The 18,900-nt window shown below is 46.3% G+C and overlaps 1 protein-coding gene across 8 annotated transcripts in view; it reads left to right on the forward strand.

Moving 5' to 3' along the window:
• Prosap (SH3 and multiple ankyrin repeat domains prosap) overlaps window positions 1–18,900 on the forward strand; it is a 94,140-nt gene that overhangs the window by 56,335 nt on the left and 18,905 nt on the right. For 5 of the 8 annotated variants that reach the window (XM_034340802.2, XM_034340807.2, XM_034340805.2 and 2 more), the window contains exons 3-4: window positions 7,651–8,058; window positions 10,577–10,594. In XM_034340802.2, coding sequence (XP_034196693.2) covers window positions 7,699–8,058; window positions 10,577–10,594 — 378 coding nt within the window. In that variant the 5' untranslated portion in view covers window positions 7,651–7,698. Of the gene's footprint in view, window positions 1–1,793; window positions 2,227–7,650; window positions 8,059–10,576; window positions 10,595–18,900 lie in introns of those variants that run through there. The other 3 variants (XM_034340806.2, XM_034340810.2, XM_034340804.2) reach the window with 2 other exon arrangements.

An 18,900-nucleotide genomic window follows, 5' to 3' on the forward strand; every position in this document is an offset into this window, starting at 1 on the left:
ATCAATCGACGAACAATTTTCAATTTATAAAGAAAAACGTATCGGTCGATTTTCAAGAGGGAAGAAAAGTTTAAACGACGAAACAATTTTTGCAGTTTCTTTTGGAATTTCTTTTTCTTCCCACGATTTCCGCAGCGACGCGGAAAAGAAGTAATTAGCGGGGATCTGGCTGAAACGAAGTCAGCGGAAAGTTGGACAAAGCGAGAAGGGTTAAAGTCAAACCAGTGCAAGATAATCTCCTTCGATGATTGTTGACTGGAAACAACCTTTGAAATTAATTAATTCCATTACACTTAATATGTGGTATTAACGTTTAAATATCTTCAGAATTTCCATCATGATTTAATTCGGAATTTCTTTGATAAACACACTATGTTCCTTACCCTGGAGAGTGTTTTGCTTAGCTATGTCTCTTCTCTAGGAAAGAATTTGTTAAGAATTAATGAAAACCGTGCATATTCTCGTTTCTCAGAAGGAAGGCACAAGGGTTGTTTAGTGTGCTCAAAGAGAAATATCCCTGGAGGAGGAATAGAAGTTACTTACATTTGTAATACGTGCAAATACTTGGCCTGAAAATGCATATTTTATTAAAGAAAATTTCAACTTATAATTAAAGATAACACGGCACTCGAAATGTTCACATAAATTTTCGTGGTATCAAATATTTAGAGAAGAACTTTGATGAGTTTTGATAATTCGTCCAACAAGCAGAATCACAAACTCATGAAATCGATAGAGCCGGAGCGTTTGTTATCTTGAATCGATGATGGAAACATGGTCTAGAACGTTTCTCGACATCTCAAAGAGAAGTGGATGTACGCGCGAGGACATAAGTCCACTCTTTCCGAATCGACGATCATCATTCATTAGCCGGCCAGCCCGTTGTTCTCCGGCTCATAAATCTTCCTCTTCTCATCTATCAGCGTGCCCCTTCTTCGTTCGTTGCCCCTTGATTCTGGACGATCCAGTGTCCAGTGATCGTTTTTCGACCCACCTCCCGATACAAAAAACGAGTCGAGCATGGTATCGTGCATCACGATGCTGCGCCAGGGGGTGAAAACTTCTAGCGATAGAAATAATTCAATTGTCCCTGGAAAATTTCCAGTTGGCTTAAATCTTCGTTAATCGTTTCGAAAGTATCGATTTTAAGAAGGGTGTACTGATTTGACCCGTTCTGCTCTGAATATTTATCCTTCGTCCTTGGTCACTGACGATCAATGCCACAAATTTCGTAATGAGAAATTTTCAAGTATCGTAACAATAATGTAAAGTAGAAAATTTTGAAAATTTACCGATTATTGATAGCAATCGGTCCACAGATTTCCACCCCTTTGCCGAAGTATCTCTTTAGCCTCCGAAATTCCAGCACAATAGCAGGTTCGTAAATACTCGTGAAAAAGGCAATCATTTCGGGGAAAGTATCGATATACCGGTCGCGAGGGCATCATTCCCATCGCTAGGGAGGGTGGTGGCCCATCCTCCTGGCGAAGGAAAGAGAGGTAATAGCAAAGAGAAGGGAAGAGAAAGAGAAAGAGAAGGAGAAAGAGACAAGCGTCCTCGGACAAGGGAGGGTGAAGGGCGGTTTGGCACACTCGGTCGATCTCTCGTGGTTGCCAGGCGACCAACATCCACCACCAGTCTTCCCAACTACCCCTGGAACATGCTGAAAACCGGCTGGCTGCGCTTGCTGCACTGGCGCCACCTGGATTCGCCGGAATACACGCCACCCCCGTCCCGACCCTCGTCCCGACCCCCGTCCCGACCCCCGTCCCGACCCGCGGGTCGACAGTCGCGCGATGCACTCCACGCTGGCTGGTTCTCGCTACGGAGCCATTGGTCCTCCTTTTCGCGCCGCTGATGCGCTTTTCGCCAGCGAAACAGCTCGCCTGGCCGCGAACGGACACGAAGAACCGCCGATACCATTCGACTATCCGTCGACCATCCGTCTTATTCCGTCCCTACGTTTCCTCCTCCCTTCCAGCCGATTCTTTCGGGAGGAGAGAACCGACTGGCCGCCATCTTGCTAGTGCATCTTGCTAGCAACAGCAACAAAAAAGTGGCGCGCCTGTTACGGTGGACGGGGAAAGCCGGGACGAAAAGCGGTCTCGTCCGAATCGGGCTCGCGAGTTTTCGGCAATGGCCACCGTTGTTGCTGGTGAGACAGTGGTGCGACAAGGGGTTGATCGTCGTTCGCGCTCTCGCAGCCCAGGGGTCGTTGAACGTGGGGTAAGTGTCGGCAAGCAGCATTCGTTGCGGCACGTGCTTTTCCAACGCTGCGCGATCGAGTGCCGCTCCTCGACTCCACTCGCCCACCCTCTCTGCTCCTCCCTGCTTTCTCCTTTCGACCTCCACCTCCACCTTCACCTCCTTCTCCTGCTACTCCTTCCCTTGCCTTCCACCTTCCTTTTATTTGCGCGCTCGCCCGAAGCTTCCTTTGAATCGAAACTGTGACCAACCACCCACGAGTTCCACGAGTTTCGCCCTCTTGACTCGAGCTCTCCCGCTACAGGCAGACTGTGTCTCGAGTTGCCCCGATAATGGCTCGAACCGTCGCGAATCGCCTCCTGTCGCTCTGATTCCTTCGCTGTTGTCGTGATTCCGATTTGTTTGGGGACGACAGCCTCGAAGAGGGCAGTGTCAAGCGTCAGGGTGGGTTTGTAACCTTGCACGTGCGGTTCTATGGGAGGGTAGCGTTATCGGGCTATTTCTGAATGGAAACCGTGGACTACCACCCACGAATATCTACCACCCATCTCATAATATTTGTTAGAGAAAATTTTTAGACAAACCTATTGTAGTGCCTTTTCTACGTCCGTTGTCGCGACGTAAGTTTACTTGGAAGAAGGCTAGTTGAAAGATCGCCGGAGATCATTGTCAGGGTGGCTTGCTTTGTGACGGTACACGTGCGGTTCTTTAACGAAACTGACATCATCGAGCTATTTCTGATCGAACAAAGGCGCACCTGACGATCGTTGCACGGTGAGAAAGACTTCTGACTGTTGTAATAGAAGAGCTTGAAGGTTGTTGCACGCGTTCGTTAGCTTGTTTCGCGGAATGTGGGCCACGATCTGGCACGGATACCTTCACGAGATCTGTCCTGCTCTGTGCTTGCGGCCAGTTCACTCGTAGATTAATGCCCTCGCCGTGTAACGTGTCCCGATACCGAGTAACGAGCTCCATATTTCTCTATTTAACGCAGCGCCGTGCCTCGTCCGGTTAATCCGTCCCACGAGAAACGAATGTTGCGCACTACCGAGCCTTGTCTTCGATAAAAAGCAAACAGTTTGTATTCGTTTGTTTTAGGACTTGTGTTAGCCGAGCTATTTATAAATTTCGTGAATGGATGACGTTTCATCTTCTCCGCTCTTCGATTTATCCCCGACCTTCCGACCACGTTCGACCTTGCCTCCCCCTTTAACCTTTCGAACGAGCTGCCTCGATTATTCACCGTCCTTCTTCCCACCCTCTGTCTACTTTTCACCCTGTATTGTTTATAAAACTTGTTCAACAGTTTACCGGTGTCGTTCAAAGAGGGCGTTTCTTGTTATTTTACGTTCAGAAATTGTACAGGGGATGAGATGGTAAAGAAGTTGATAAGGTATCAGGATAATTACAACTACCAACATTGTTATTTACCGACATTTATTTCCTCTGTTTTGTTAACAATTCTTTGTACCATGTTTCCTTTAAAAGATATCAATGTTTTCCCGTGCGTTTCACCCTTGAATCGCGACGAAGAAAGTTCCCGAGGGGTGGTGCGTTGCATCTATGCGGCACACGGAAACAGACGTGCTTCCGAAACAGCAAATTCCCCCAAGGGTTGTGCAGCACCCTTAAAAGAGGGAGTTATCGGCGGTCCGACACGAAAGGCGGTAGCACAACGTAGAAAGAGGGGTGGCGCGTGTTATTCTTCTCTTTTTTTTCTCTCTCTCTCTTTCTCTCTGTCTCTCCTCCCTTTCCGTAACGACCACGACGACGACGAAGAGGATGGAGACGAGTTTCTTTTTTCCTTCGACATTCTTCTGTCACGTCACCCCTGTCGCGTTCACACGATGTGTCGGCAGATCGTTACACGTGCGTTACACGCGTCGTGACCAGGCTTCAGTCCTCACATTGCTCTGCCTACTTCCTCTCTTCTTTTACGTACATACCTTTATGTACCTTGCATCCACTCTACCGGCTTCTGTTGTCCTAGTGCTTTTTTTTCTTATTCACCTTTCTCGCCGGAAGCGGTCTACTGTGCCTGAAACGCTCCCCATTTTCATCAACGAAATCATTTTTGATAGGCGACGCTGATCAAACCCGATAGACGCGGGAACGGAATGGTGATTGTTTGATTGAACGATCGAGGGGTTCGGGCGCTACCTTTTTCACGATTATTAGAACGTTCGATGGGAATGGGAAGAAATTAGCGTCGAGTTTGTTCGATGGATAACAGCGTTTTCTGTTTTCATAACGCTTTGAAATTCTAAAAAGAGCCGAGCCACGAATACGTCAGCTGGCAGAAGGAGAAGTTTGATGGGAAACCGCAGACACCATTAAATGTAACCGTGTTGCCGGCAGGCTGGGCTGCGTTAAAACTTTAAATAACCCACTGACCGCACCGTGTACACGACTTACACGCCGAGGACAATAGCTAAAGAAGCGAAGAGCAGAGTGGAAGCACAGCAAGGTCGTATCCTTCGCGCCCTCCGCAGAAAAACGCATGCTTAAACGTTAATATTCCTCTGAGCTACAGATTTTTCCGTCTTAAACCTCATCACCCTCCCCGTCTGTTCTGCTCTTTGCGTTAAAGAACCGAGGCCGATTGGCTAACGAAACGAAGAAGGGAAATGGCTAAAAATTCTTAATAATTCCATTGCCACCGTAACGCAACGACTTGAAAAAAGATGGAGAAGAAGGAGATGCTTTTTAGCTAATGCCGAGACAGCAAATGGTTATCCGTGTAGCATTTTAGCTAGAATCGCGCGCTATTTCCAACGACACCGAGACGCTACCGCTTCTTCTAACCGGCTAATCGATTACCTTTCTCGATCCCGAACGAACGATCGTTGCACGAGCGAACCGAGGAACAGGAACAAAAGGAAGTCTAACGCAAGAAAGATAATAAGAGGGAAGAGGGCAGGAAGGGAGGAGAGCAAGCACGATGATGAACCGGTGGTAGGATCGTACGGATGGACGGACAGCAAACGCATCAATGACATGCCGTAAATCATAGTTTTACGAGCCGTCTTTATGTGGCCCTTATTCGTGGCACTCATCGGTTAGAGTGGCTTGCTGATTTTTCTGTCTGACCACCCTGTGCATAGCTGGCTGCTCAGGGACGTATCCGGTGCGAGTGACGCGCAAACGGGAAAGACAGACATTTCACGTTCGCTGGGGGCAACAATTAGCGACGCTGCTCGTTCAACGAAGGAACATTAAAATGTAAAAAACTATTCGAAGAAGATGGAACGTGCTTGAAAGGCAAACGAAACTACAACGGAGAAGTTGGTCGAATTTTTTTTACCCTCGAGGCTTCAACGTCTGTTGATGTTGCTTCGAAGTTCTCAAGGGGGATCGAATGAGTTGGGGATGAAACTGAAGGGTATGCTAAGAGAAAGCGATTAAAATCTCATTCAGAAAGCTTCCATTCCCACATTTGCTTCCTTTTGATATTTAAAAGATTACATTTCATGATTTTGGATATCCATGAAATTAAGTCCGTGTAAAAGAATAATGCCAATTGAAAATATTTCTTAATAATCTCGACGTATCCTAAATAAGAATACCTGAGGTGAACTCGAAGCAACGCGATCGTCGATCCGCCCCTGGATTCGCGTAAGAGTATACAGCAGGTACCCGCTGCGTGGGCGTCGCTTTACGGGTTTGCTTTTAAGTGGCCGTACTTTAATTCGAGAGTCACCTAACAGTGTCGTGCTTAACGGTGATTCGATGATAATTAAAAAAAAAAAAAAAAAAAACGATCCAAGGCTATTCGTGTGTAACTATGCCCGACGACGATGGGGAGGAACGCCGAAGGACGACAAGGGTTAAGGTACGACCCTGACATTCTCCAGTCCTTGGATGCATCTAACTATCCACAGTTAGGGCTAGAAACTTTTGGACCTTATCACGTGTCGACTAATTCCGTTTGCAGCTGCAAAGCGTCATTTGTTCTCCCCACACCTGTAATTAACGCTTTGACTTAATTATTCAGGTATGACGCGAGACACAAGTGTTCAAAGATTTATGATAATAACGCTCGACTATGCGGCTGTCTCAGACAGCTGCTTTAATTCAGTGGTTCTAGTAGTACAAACACAAATTAATTCACCGTAATGCCCTAGGTCGACTCGTAAAATGGTGCAGTGAAATAATTTTACAGCTTCGTTTACTCGTTCGTTTTATCCGTTATGAACGATGACCTGTTCAGAATTCGAGTCTCGACTAACCGATGAAATCGAAGAAACGAAACACGAATACTTAAAAAGAAAATCTCATTCCATCGGAACGGAACGTGTCTTTGATCGTTTGAGAATTTTTCGTTTAGAGAAGTCTGATTAGTCGGAGGCTGGAGAGGAAGGAACAGTAACAAGGAAGAAAATATGCAGATCACGGAAAAGCGAGGAATGACCGGAAGGACAACGATGCGGCGGAGGTTTTAGGGTCGGGAGTCTGTTATCCGAAGCTGAAGTCAATCTCTTCGATGCGGTCACGTATGCATGGGTGCGGAATAAACGAATTTCTCAGCGCCAACTGTCCCTCTAGATGAGTAACCGGATAAACGGGTCGACTATAGAATTCCAAATTTTCTATTCGACGAGACGTCGAAGCTCCTCGCTACGTTTCTTGAATTTTCTCAGCAACAATTTCGAGAGGAAACTCTTGGTTTTGTGTTTGCTCGAAATTCCCGAGTGAAAGCGACGGGGTTCGTTAGCGCGTAAGTTATCGCTGAGCAATTGTTAACCGACGGGGTTGTAAGGTCGAATTGTAAAATCGACGGGACGCGTTATCGCAACGAGGCAACGAGTAAACGCGCGAGGAACGCGAACGCGTCTCTCGTTCTGCATAATCGATTCGACGCGTGTATGTCGGACACGGTGGTATGCGTTCGATCTCTTCGATCGTTCGTCCACCGTACAGCACGTTAAAAAAAGTAATGCTCGTGGTTTGGAGAGTTGATTTAAAAGGGCGAACCTTTGCGGACGTAGAAAAATGAAAGAAAAAACGGTGAAACGACGTAACGACACTGGTCAAGATTGAAAAATATGAACGAGGGGTCGTACGGATCTCAGAGTGTAAAAAGCTTCTTTACGAGCGTTAAAAATTCTCGTCGCATTTCATGGCTGTTTATTTCCATCGAAGTAATCTCGTCCATCCTTTACCGTTATTTGCTACAGTCGTAAAGAGCGAATCACTGGCTTGTTTTAATTTCTTCATCTCCATCAAATTCTTCCCTCTTACCCTGTACTCCTCGATCTTGCAGATTCCCCTAAGAGATACCAAGTTTGATTCGCGGTTCCGCGTGCAATAACCACAATAACCGGACAGTTATCGCAGCCAAAAGCATCCCGATTAATTTACACCTATCTTATTATTGATAAGCCAGACATAGATTCTTTTTTTTTTTTTGGTTTAATTAACCATTTGGAACGTTTCCTGTTTCAGATGTGAGCCTGTGAAGGTGGAATCCCCGAGAACCGCGAGGTCCTCGCAATGGAGGCGGGACCGAAGCAACAGCAACAACAACAGCAGCCGCAATCGCAGCAGCAACAGCAACAACAGCAATCGCAGCAACAGCAACAATCACAAAATTCGTCGCCTGCTGGAACGGGACAGACTCCTACACAGGCTACGAGTCCGCAAGGAGGGCAGAATCAAGGCCAAGCTCAAGGACAACAGAATCAAGATGCAGTTGCAGTCGCAGCTGCAACTGCGGAGGCAGGACCGGTCGAGGAGGGAGTCCTTCTCGCCAGGGTCCACGTCCCGGAGCTTTACGTCAGCAAGTGTCTTCAGTTCCCGAAGGATCAGCTGGTCTGGGACGTAAAGCAGCAATGTCTCGCATCCTTGCCAAAGGTAAGACTCTTGCTCCTTCTATTTCTGATCGACTACACGCGAGAATCCATTAGCGCGTACAGACCTTGAAGACGGACTGGAAGAGTCCGGGAACCCGATTAGTATCGAGCTTCTCTGCAATTCGTACGCGTTGATCGCTTAATTAACGTTAAAATCTGTCTTTACGTTTACTCCAGCTAGGTTTCATGCACAGGCTCGCTGAAAAGAGACGTGACTAGTGTAATTTTCCACCCTCTCTCAGAGATACGGACAGATTTTACGGAAAATAACGCAACGGATAAAGAAGAAATAAGAAATGATAATCGTCGTTGCAATGATAATGGGTTGCACGCATCGTCTATTACCGTCAATCTCTATGCTCGGTTCAAGATAATCGGTCACGAATTCTATCCAGAAATCGGTCGAGTTTTTATTCTTCTTCCTCGGAATTGTACGCAACATGTATGCACACAAAGCGGAGACTGCCACTTTGTATACCGATTTCATGAAATTGCAGAGAACTCTGGCGAAACGTCGTGTATCGAGAGTAGTTCTCGAGGCGAGACAGGATCGGGCTTCCTCCGACTCTTCTTTTTCCTTTTTCTTCTTTTTTTTCTCTCTCCCTCTCTCTATCTCTCTCTTTTTCTTCATCCACGGTAGCAGCGGAGCCTCGTGGAAAGTCACGAAGCACGCAGGATTAAGAGATCTCCGGGAGGATCGTTACCTCTTTCTTTCTTCTCCTCTCGAACGTCTTACTTTCTTTATCGAGATACACGTTCACGTGTTCGAGCTTGTTCGCTCTCGAGAAGGAAATGCAAATCCGTCCTGCGCTGTTTCATGGCGATCCGTCCGGCTCCGGAGGATTTTCGAGATCGCACAACAGGCACATATTAGCCGGCACCCTGATCACAAATGACAAGAACAGACACGCACACCAGCCGCGACTATTCCTAGACCCGAGAGGCTCGCTAAGAAAATACCGAAGCGTCTTGTATACTTTCAGCTTCGCCTCGTCTCTTCGTCACGCTCTGTCCATTCTATTCCAACCTCTGTCTCCTCCTGTTTCTTATTTTTTTTCTTCTTCCGTCGATCATTCATCGTACGACACGCGAGGAATTTTCACGCATTTTCACGCTATTGTCGCTTTAACGCGACGAGAATCCGCTTCTTCTCTTTTATTTTTCTATTTCTCTTTTATATTCTCCTACGATGAGGCGAATAGTTTTCCAGACGCGACAATTGGCCAGTTGACGTTATAACGCGTTAGAAATTATCCGAGTCTAAGGAACCCTTTCGATTAATGCTTCTGTCATTTCCCTCGACAACTTCCGCTTTAGAACAGTCCGTTGTAAACCTGTTCCCAGAACCAGTTCGATGACGCGTGATAAAGGATGAAGTTGAATGATAAGGTTCGATGCAGAACAGCGTGTAGACACGTTTACCGTCGCAGTGAAAATAGCCATGCGTGGTCAGACACGCTATAATTGCAATTATTCGAGATACGATGGTTTAGAAAGAAAAAAAAAGTACCATTTTTCAATCACGCGTTGTTTCGCCTAATGCGAACACGGGTATGCGTGTATGCACTCGTCTGCATCGAGTCTGGAGCTGAAAAACGAGCTTTCATCTATGATTGGGCAAGTATCGGTTGCAGAGCGCGCGCAAAATGCCCGGGATATTCGCAGCTGTAACCGACTTACCGTTGCCACAGATACGTTCACCTGCATTCCACGCGAAGTTTCGCCTTTATTGATAATTGGCTATCCTATTAATCGAGCACGCGTGCTCGACCAGCGCACCGATATTATAACAGAGAAAATCAACAGCCTTGTTGTATTGTTCGAATTTTTGATAATGCTGATTAGTATGCGCATGGGAAAGCGAAATTCCTATCGAACACGTTCCGGAATTCATACGTGAACAGTCATCGAGTGGTTCTGGCGGATTTTCGTGATAAAATCACACGATCACACACGTATACACATATTGTACCTTTGAAAGAGTATACAGAGGGTGTTAACAGAAAAAAGAAAGTGTACAGGACTTTTACTTAATCATATCGAGTCTTGAATTTTCTTTTTCTTTCAAATACCCTGTGTATACGTATATTGTACATAAATCTAATTAATTAGTAATTTATGCACAGCGACACTCTGAGTGTCCATCGAATCTAACCGTGTATAAATAATCTTCTGACCTGTGGTGTATTGTTGTTGTTGTTGTTGTTTTTGCTTTTGCCTCACTTGCACGGGGCGTGCGAATACACTACACCCGCCACCACCGAACCACCACCGAACCACCACTTCACCTGTGCTATCGTCTTGTTGGGGCCCGCCACTTCGAACGCACCCCCGTACTGCGTCACACGCACGCGCGAATTGACCGACAATAATTGAAAAAAAAAAAAAAAAAAAAAATTCACGAAAAAAAAAATACTTGCGCCCTTGGGCCCTGATCTTCACCCTCCGTCTTCGTCGTGTGTGTGTGTTGCGTCGCGGATATACCACCGCTTCTCCAACCCCTTTCGAGCGCCTCGCAGGTGGCCACTTGGTACAGGGTACGTCTTCACTATTACTAATAGCATGCATCCCCCTGATCCTTCAGCAATTACCCCCATTTTAATATTACCAATTTTTTACTTTAATATCGATACACACTCGCGTGCGTGCATGGCAAAAGGGATACGGTTCGACGAACCACCCCCGTTAACGGATACCAATTGCAACCCCCTGATGGTATTTTCTTCGATTTCTTAAATACCAACGCGGTAGTTCCTCTTTTTTTTCAAATTTTTTCATGAAACTTAGTCGCGAACTTGCATAATCCGTCCAACGAGACTAGTCAGGATATGTTTACAAATTCACGCGCTCGACGCAGGGTCGGAGCTCAGTTGTTTCCAGTTCTTCAAACGTTTCGGTCGAGGTTCGTGTACTGCGAGCCGGGCCTGCTTCGAGCACGTGAATTTCTACTCACCCACCGTCCCGTCTCGTTGAATGGAATATAATTTGGATATTTTTCTTGAACATCAGCAAAGGGGGTAGTTTTTCGTCGAGTCAAGTCGAGTCTCGCCTTGGCTGTAGCAATTCGCTGGTTCGATCGTTCGTTCGTCGCTGAACGTTCTCGAAGGAGATGAGAGCGACTAATCGATTCGCAGGCAACGAGGACGAACGCTTTAATTAGCCGGCTATATGTTTCTCGGATCGACGATTCTTAGGACGCGAGGCGTGTAGACACCGCGAGCCTAGAGTTATTTCGAGCCCTGGTTTTGCATGTACTTAAAGCAGCAGCTCCTGGCCTTTCAACGTTCAAGTACCATAGAAGATAAGTGCATGTGTTCGGTTAAGCATACACAATTGTACATTTGCTGACCCCGTGGTTCACGTTCAAGGATCGTGTGCGATATACGTTTGCCCAGGGTCACGAAACCGCACGCAATTCCCTTACAGCCAGGCCTTGTCAACTTATCGACCGTTTCTCAATGATAAACGGTGCTCGCTATTTCACGTAATCGTAGCTAGTGAAATTTAGTCGTTTCCCTTTGATAACATTAACTTTTTGAACAGGGCAATATTATCAATTTGAAATGATTGATCGAGGCCAGTCGTGTGTCGTCGGCGAATGACTTTTGTTTTCGTTCAGTGGCACGAGGCAACCGTTTCATCTTCAGAATCGCGTGTCACTCGACCGAATCGATCGTTCCTCCATCGATGATCATGGATTTTCCGGGCCATAACGGAACGTTAACCGTTTTACTCGGATCCAACGGTGATTACGAAACACGGTACCGGCCCCTCTTTCAATTCTCCGGCAAGGGAAAGCGTCGTCGCTTGTCTTCGTAGATTAAATATCAAAAGTCATCGAACCGCGTATGCCGTGATCGGAGCTGATTTGTCTGCTCGGCTCCCCTGTTGCGACACGGGAACGAATTTCACGAAACTCTGACGCACCTACGCTATATCTGTCGTTGACGAATTCGCGTTTTCACGCTAGAAAGTAATCCATCGGACAGTGATGTCACACTTCCGGAGCAGTTGAATCATTTCGCGACGGTGTTTCCTTTTCCGATCGCCGGTCATCGTTGATTATCATTGATATCAACGCGATAATTACGAAACGCATTGTCCGTGACTAATTATGATCGCGTTCATATATCGCGACGTTATTGACAGGCTATCGATGTCAGGGAGGTCGTTATCACAGCGGCGTACACGATCGTGTGACCAAGTATTCAGATAACGCCATACCGGAACCGGTGACCGCACATTACGGTGCACCAACGTGTGTACCACAAGTATCCTCTATGGGGATCTCGGCTCGGATAAATTCACCTCGTAGGCGTAAGATCATTGTGATTCGCGATCCTGGACCAGGATCATCCTTCACTTCCGATACGATCGTTCCCTTCTCCCTGTTTCCAGCCTTCTATACGGAACTTGAACTTCCTCTCGTGTTTCTTCGCTACGTTTACACTTAACGAGCTGCACAAAAATTCCGTCCTCTTTGTCCTTAACACATTGAAAGTTATATTTAGAAAAATTTTCGTGAGATAACATTTATTATAAGTAGATTAATAAATAATGTCTAGGTTATATGGTTTCGTGACTTTTATCCACGCGAAATACATAAACTTTCCTCTCGATACGTTTTGATAAAAGCTATAAAAGCGAGCCAAGAGCCATGAACAATGTTACAACGATGGAATCGAGGGAATAGCGTGGAGAGGCTGATCGGAAGATCAGGGAAATAAAGAACCGTGGTCGACGCTGCGGGAGGGCAACGTGGATCTCTCGATCTCCTCTCGATCCCTCGATCCCGAGAAAAATCTATATCGCAACGAGATATCTTTCCTGCAACGAGTATCGAGCGTAGACGCGATCCGACTTATCGTAACTTTTCGTATGCCGCTTCGTGTAATTGAATGAAGGCCACGTTTGAGCATTGTGAACGATTCCTCGGATCTGGATTTTGCCGGTGAATATTTTTTTTTTTATAAACACGTATGTGGAGAATTTTTCCGTTTTCAAGGGATATTCACACCCACGTGATACTTATGTAATAAAACAGCCGAAGGGATACCAAGAACTTACCAAAACTTCGAAACGAGAATCTTGCACCGAGAGAAATCGTTCGGTGAGTTCACGGGTTACATAACGACACGATCGAACGAGCCAAAATAAGAAAGAATAATGAAAGGAAGAAAGAAAAAAGAGAGATGAGAGCATCGATACACGAGCAGCCGATCGGTAGCGTTCCCGTTCGGGACCGTGAAACGTTTCCCGAGCGATTTGCAGCAATGAATGCAGTCAGTCCGGCGAGTGGTTTATTGAACGATTCCGCGAACGAGTTCGAAGCGCAATCGGTACGCGGCTCGCACGTGCGTGTACATACGCAGGTAAGATGCATGCGTGGAAAACGATGACACGAGACGAGGAGGAGGAGGAGATAGTCTCCGTGGTCAGGATGATCAGAGTAGAAAGAGGAGGGAGTATAGGGACAAACGATCGCCTCGTGACTTCACTGTCAGGATCAACAAATCCTCCCGCCGTAGACGCGGAACAAATGCACGCGAGTTGTTGATCGCGTACGATCGAGCCAGCCAGGCTATTTATACCAAGCGTCGACTCGGACTCTCTTGTTCAACGAAGTAAAAGATCGAATGGAGATCGATGGGTGAACTTTTAAGAAGTGGAAGACAGCTAGACGAACTCTGTTACTTCTGAAAAACGATTTACCTCTGATGGGAAAGAAACGACGCTCGATTGTTTCGTCTAAGAAATAATTAATAGGCCGAGCCGTTTCTTAAATTATCCTCCTTCCGAAAGCTATCGCGGTAGACGTATAAAGCTGGATTCACCGAGGGACGAAAGGGTGGTCGTTGTGTTTTATCTACGATAATTCGAGGGCGACGAGCAACAAGACAATTGGAAGAGAGACGACGCTGGCCAGCGTCGTGTCGCGAGCGTAAAGGCGTCGTAAATTCACTCGCCTCGCCGATTCTCAAGCGGAAACGTTCACCCCGACGATTTCGCGTCTCCTTTTCAGCTGGCAGCAGGCAGCAGGCAGCGGTAGAGTGCAACGGCGAACGATTTTCTTGGCCCCTCGGCTCTGCACCGACGCGCTTACAGGATTGTTAGAGAGGCGGAAGGGCAACGAGGAGTAGAAGAGAAGAGGGAAAGAGGAAAGGAGCGCGGGCGGAGAAAGAAGGTGGAGCCGAGGAGGAAGGGGCTTACGTACAAGGAATTCATGAATACGAGATTGCACTTGGAGAGCCCCGGGTAAAAGACTGCTGCAGTTGCTGGCTACTGCTCCACGCTTGCGTCTCCACCAGTAAAGTGCACCAACTTACGTGCCCAGGTCCGAGCTGAAAAAAAAAAAAATTCCTATCTCTCAGACCATTTAGAAAGATGCTTCTTCCTCCTCCTCTTCCTCTATTCGAACTCGATCACGGGGAAAAGCGTTCGGATTTACCCATGGAAAAACCGCACGATCATATTCGTACTCATTCACGAATCTCGTTTTACTTTCCGTTCCTTTCAATGAAATATTACAAATGCAACGGTTTGAAATTGCAATTTCGAATCGCGATGAGAACCACTGACCGTGGGTTCGACGTTTATCTCGTCGCGATGGTGACCGTAAAAGTCTATGCCGTTCAGGATTCGCGACCATAACAATAATTCCGCTGTTTAACCCCATCTAGTCTTCTCCATCGCCGTTCCTTTTGCTTCACGCGCCTATCCCGCGAGAACGAAACCACTTCGCAGGATCCTTCTTATTTATCGGATTGGTCAATTATAAAATGAAGCATTTTATACTCCATCTACACCTTATTAAAAATTAAATATCCTAAGTGCCCATTTCTCTTCTTTCGAAGTTAGCGAAAAACCTTTCTTTGGTAGTTTCTCTGTACGTTCAAAGTGATTGATAAATTCCATTCCCATTCCCATTCCTATCTAAAGATCCTGTTCCCCGTAAATCCTTCCTGCAAATACGGAAAGTCGAAGGCAGCTCGTATAAAATTAATTACCCTTTTCTCGATGTGTTTCAATCGACCCTTTTTTATCAACTTTCCCGAGTTGAACCCAGTGAGAAAGATTCAGCCGTGAATCCACTCGTCTGCTTTTTCATTCGTCGAAAACGAATCCTGTTCGAGAGAAGTCGACAGGGTAAATGGTCCACCTGACACGTAATCGATACTATTAATTAGGAAGTCTATGAAAGTCTCGTCGTAAAGAGAATAAATGGAGGCGTATCGGGGTCACGAGTCGGGGTGTCGGTTTTTTAAAACGAGGAAATGAGATTCGTCGTGTCGTGCGTTCCATCGATGAGATCGAGGAAAAAAAAAGGAAGGAAAACGCGGTTTTCGTTGAACTAGCCAGTCGGAAAAATGCTTGGAGAGGCACTTTTCTTTTCTAAAAGCACTCTTGTCGATTTAGCGACACGCGCTACCTCGAAGATCCTTTCTTCAGGCTACATTTTTCCAAGCATTTTCGTAGAGATTTCCATCGAATTACAGGTTAATTCGGGTAAATAAAGTTGTAATAACTGCAATTCCAATGTGGATCGATCGATCAATGACAGCGATGTTTATTTTCGGATTGGTCGTTGATTGCTGGCTAAAGAACAGTTTTCTCGCGTCGAAACCAATTCCGGATAAACGCGTTCACCGGTGAAAATTTCCTGACAAAATGTTTCGGATCGACTGGTAATATCCGGCAATTTGCACCTTTCGACAAGTGCCACGGTTCATCGGTGTAATTTCCACTTCGATTAGCGGATACATCGATTTCGTCGTGGGACAGAAACGAAATGCTGCGAATTGCCAACGAACCGAGTTAACTTTACTTGATTAAAATCAAACCGGAGAGTAGGTATTCGAAATGTCCCTCTTCCTATGGATTTTCTATTTTTTCGTTCGTTTCGAACGTACGGGACACAGAGAGAGTGGCATCTGTTACGTTTTTCAGTGGCTCGATAATATTTTTAGACTGGAGGGAACGTCGAACGCGTTTCAGGCACGTTGATCAGTCCTCGTTTAGAACACTTGACATTTAGATTCCTATTAAACGATAGCCGCTTTAAAGTAGATCGATTCTGTCTCTTCTTGGACTGCAGCTTCGTTGCTAGCTGCTGAAAAATCGTTCGCTTCGAATTTAAACATGATATCTACGTGAAATTTTCAAAACTTACATTTCAATAAGTAATTTTAATATTAAGACGTGTGTCGTTTGATCGACGCCGAAAGGCAACAGAATATTTTTCTTATATAGAATCTCTGGAATCGAGCAGCGGAATCGATTGATCGATCGATCACGTGGCGGCCGATCGGTCCCTGGAATTGATTGGCAATTACCGGCGGGAAGAGGCATTCTCCGATCCAGAAAATTGAGTTACTTGACGAAACTCGATTCGCGGAAGAGAGTAGGAGAACGCGAGCGAGCAGCAGACGACCCGCCACGAAAATTCGATATTACCTTAATCAAGACTTTAAATTGCGTGCCCGCGAAATGGTAGCTCGCGATCGATTCGGTACAAGCAGCATAGCATCATCTTCGCTCGGCTTCCTCGAATTTCCTGTCCACCTTGCGACCCGTTTAACACCGCTACATCTTCACGAGATTAATCTGAAAATGAACGATTCGACGACGATCGAGAGAGGATAAGCGTCGTACACGTGGATAGATTAGTCGAGGGGGAGGGACAGGAAGCTGGTAACGAAGTAACGCGACGAATCGTGGCAATTAACTACCGAGATAATTAACGGAAATTACTCACCGTTCCGCTAATAAACCATCCATCGCGTTATACGTACATTTATCGCGTGTAGGTACTACCTCTCTTCGTTCATAGGCGCCACGAACAAAAACAGTCATCATTTTTGCGAGGCTATAATTATCCCATCCGGGGACATAGAAATTAGAGCAAGGAACTAATTTCGGTACACCATACGCAGCAATCTAATGGATCTCTTTGCCGATCGTTTCATTGGAAATCGATCGAAGACCAGTCGACTCTGTCGTTAATTGTCCTCTGAAGAAACTATCTCGGATCGAGGACAGACGAAAGAAAAGGGCAAAGCAGATGTGGTTAAAACGAAACGTCTCAATTCAGTTTCACTTTGCACCTCGGTCGAGACGTCTGTTAACAGGATGTTTTTGCGCGATTAAAGGAAATCGGTAGTAGGTTTTTTTTTTTCCTCCTTCGGCCAATTCACCGGAAGAGGAGCTGGTAATCGTGGGTAAACGTAACGATCACGACCGTTCGGGAACCGGATGACAAAGGCGGAACCAGTTCTAATAACCAGTCTTGAAGTGGATAAAAAGCGGAGACCAGCTTAAGAATCGATAGAGACTCTAAACGACCCTTCGCGTTCCGTTCGCGATGATCGATCTTCCAGGAAAAATCGATTCCCCTCACCACTCTTTCACCGAATGGTTTCATTCGTAATCGTGCTTCTATGAGATGCTTTTTAATCGGCTTTGATCGTCGGGTGTTAAACCTGTTTCAGCAACAGGATGTCGAGTCGTTTCTGAATCGTGACAGAATCGAGAGCAAGAGGTTCGATAAGGTTTCGAGTAAAAATGAAACTTAGGCCTGTCATCCGCGCGACGGGAGTATTTAATTACCTTCGAATACTTGGTAAAAAGGTACGTACTTGTATTCTATATAGCGTAACATTAACAGTACGTTAGAGTTCAAGTGCACCGTCAGTTCCGCGCACTGAAGCGCTACGGATGGTAGCCTTTATTTTAGCGTGAAGTAAAAAGCATCAGGTTCGCCGAACGTGGCAGTGAAACTGTTAAAGGATTAAACGGCAGGTTATTGCAAGGTAGAAACGTTATCTGAAATCTTCCGAATCAGCGTGAATCAGGAATGGAACGGTAAGATTCCCATCTGATCCGCTGTCCCATTCATCGAAGCTTCACGGGTGTCGGTAAAAATCGTCTTTCACGCTTGGTCGATTTAGCCGTTGATTCTCCGAGCTACACGACAAAGTATAAATACGAAACATTTCTCGCGGCAGGAAAGCAGGCTCTCTCGATTTGTTCCGCGCCAGTTCCTTCGGGGTTTCTCTCTCTCTCTCTCTATTCCTTTCGTAGATCGCCGCTGTTCCGTGAAACGACGCGCGTACGACCCGTATTCGAAGCGTGCGCACGCGCTAGAATCGCGGCGCGTGCGACATCCGTAGACGGGAAAAGGCACTGGAAACCGGAACTGACGGATACCACGGTACCGGAGTAAAACGGCGAACGCGGCTTAGGCCCGGGGCCGTTTCCGATCCAGGATGATCGCGGTGCCGCGGAAAGCTCGTAATTCCTGTAATAAGATCATTATCGTGTGACCCGGGACCCTGCCACGAACGCACACCGACTCTCCTCGCTTGCATAAATACAGATTTCCATTTATACCTAGGCCGCGCTCGCGCGAATCCTTCCCTAACGCGCGTCCGCTAGAAGAACTCGCGGCTGATGCGGTGCAACAGTGGCGTAAGGTTCGAATCCGGGTCACTTTTTCAAAGGGACCCGTCCACTTGTGCTCTTGACCCTCTATACATCTTTCCGTCCGACATTCTAGGTCGCAGCTTTTCTTATCACGACACTGTCACATTTCTTCGGATGTTTTTACACGTCCCCGTGTGATATCAACGGTTAGGACTTATCATTTTTCTGACACTTTACGGGTACAATGCTCGAAGATGTCATCTACTAAATTTTTAAGTGAAATTCGTTTAAAAAAAAGTGTCGGTTTCTCTGTTGAAATCGTATTGGTTACGCCATTGCGAGTCGAACAGGACGGTGTATAAATGTCTAGATGCACACAGCCGCGGTAGTCGTAGGTAGAAGGCTGGCATACCATCGACTG

Source organism: Osmia lignaria, chromosome 15, assembly GCF_051020975.1.
Source record: "Osmia lignaria lignaria isolate PbOS001 chromosome 15, iyOsmLign1, whole genome shotgun sequence".
NCBI classification, from domain to species: domain Eukaryota; kingdom Metazoa; phylum Arthropoda; class Insecta; order Hymenoptera; family Megachilidae; genus Osmia; species Osmia lignaria.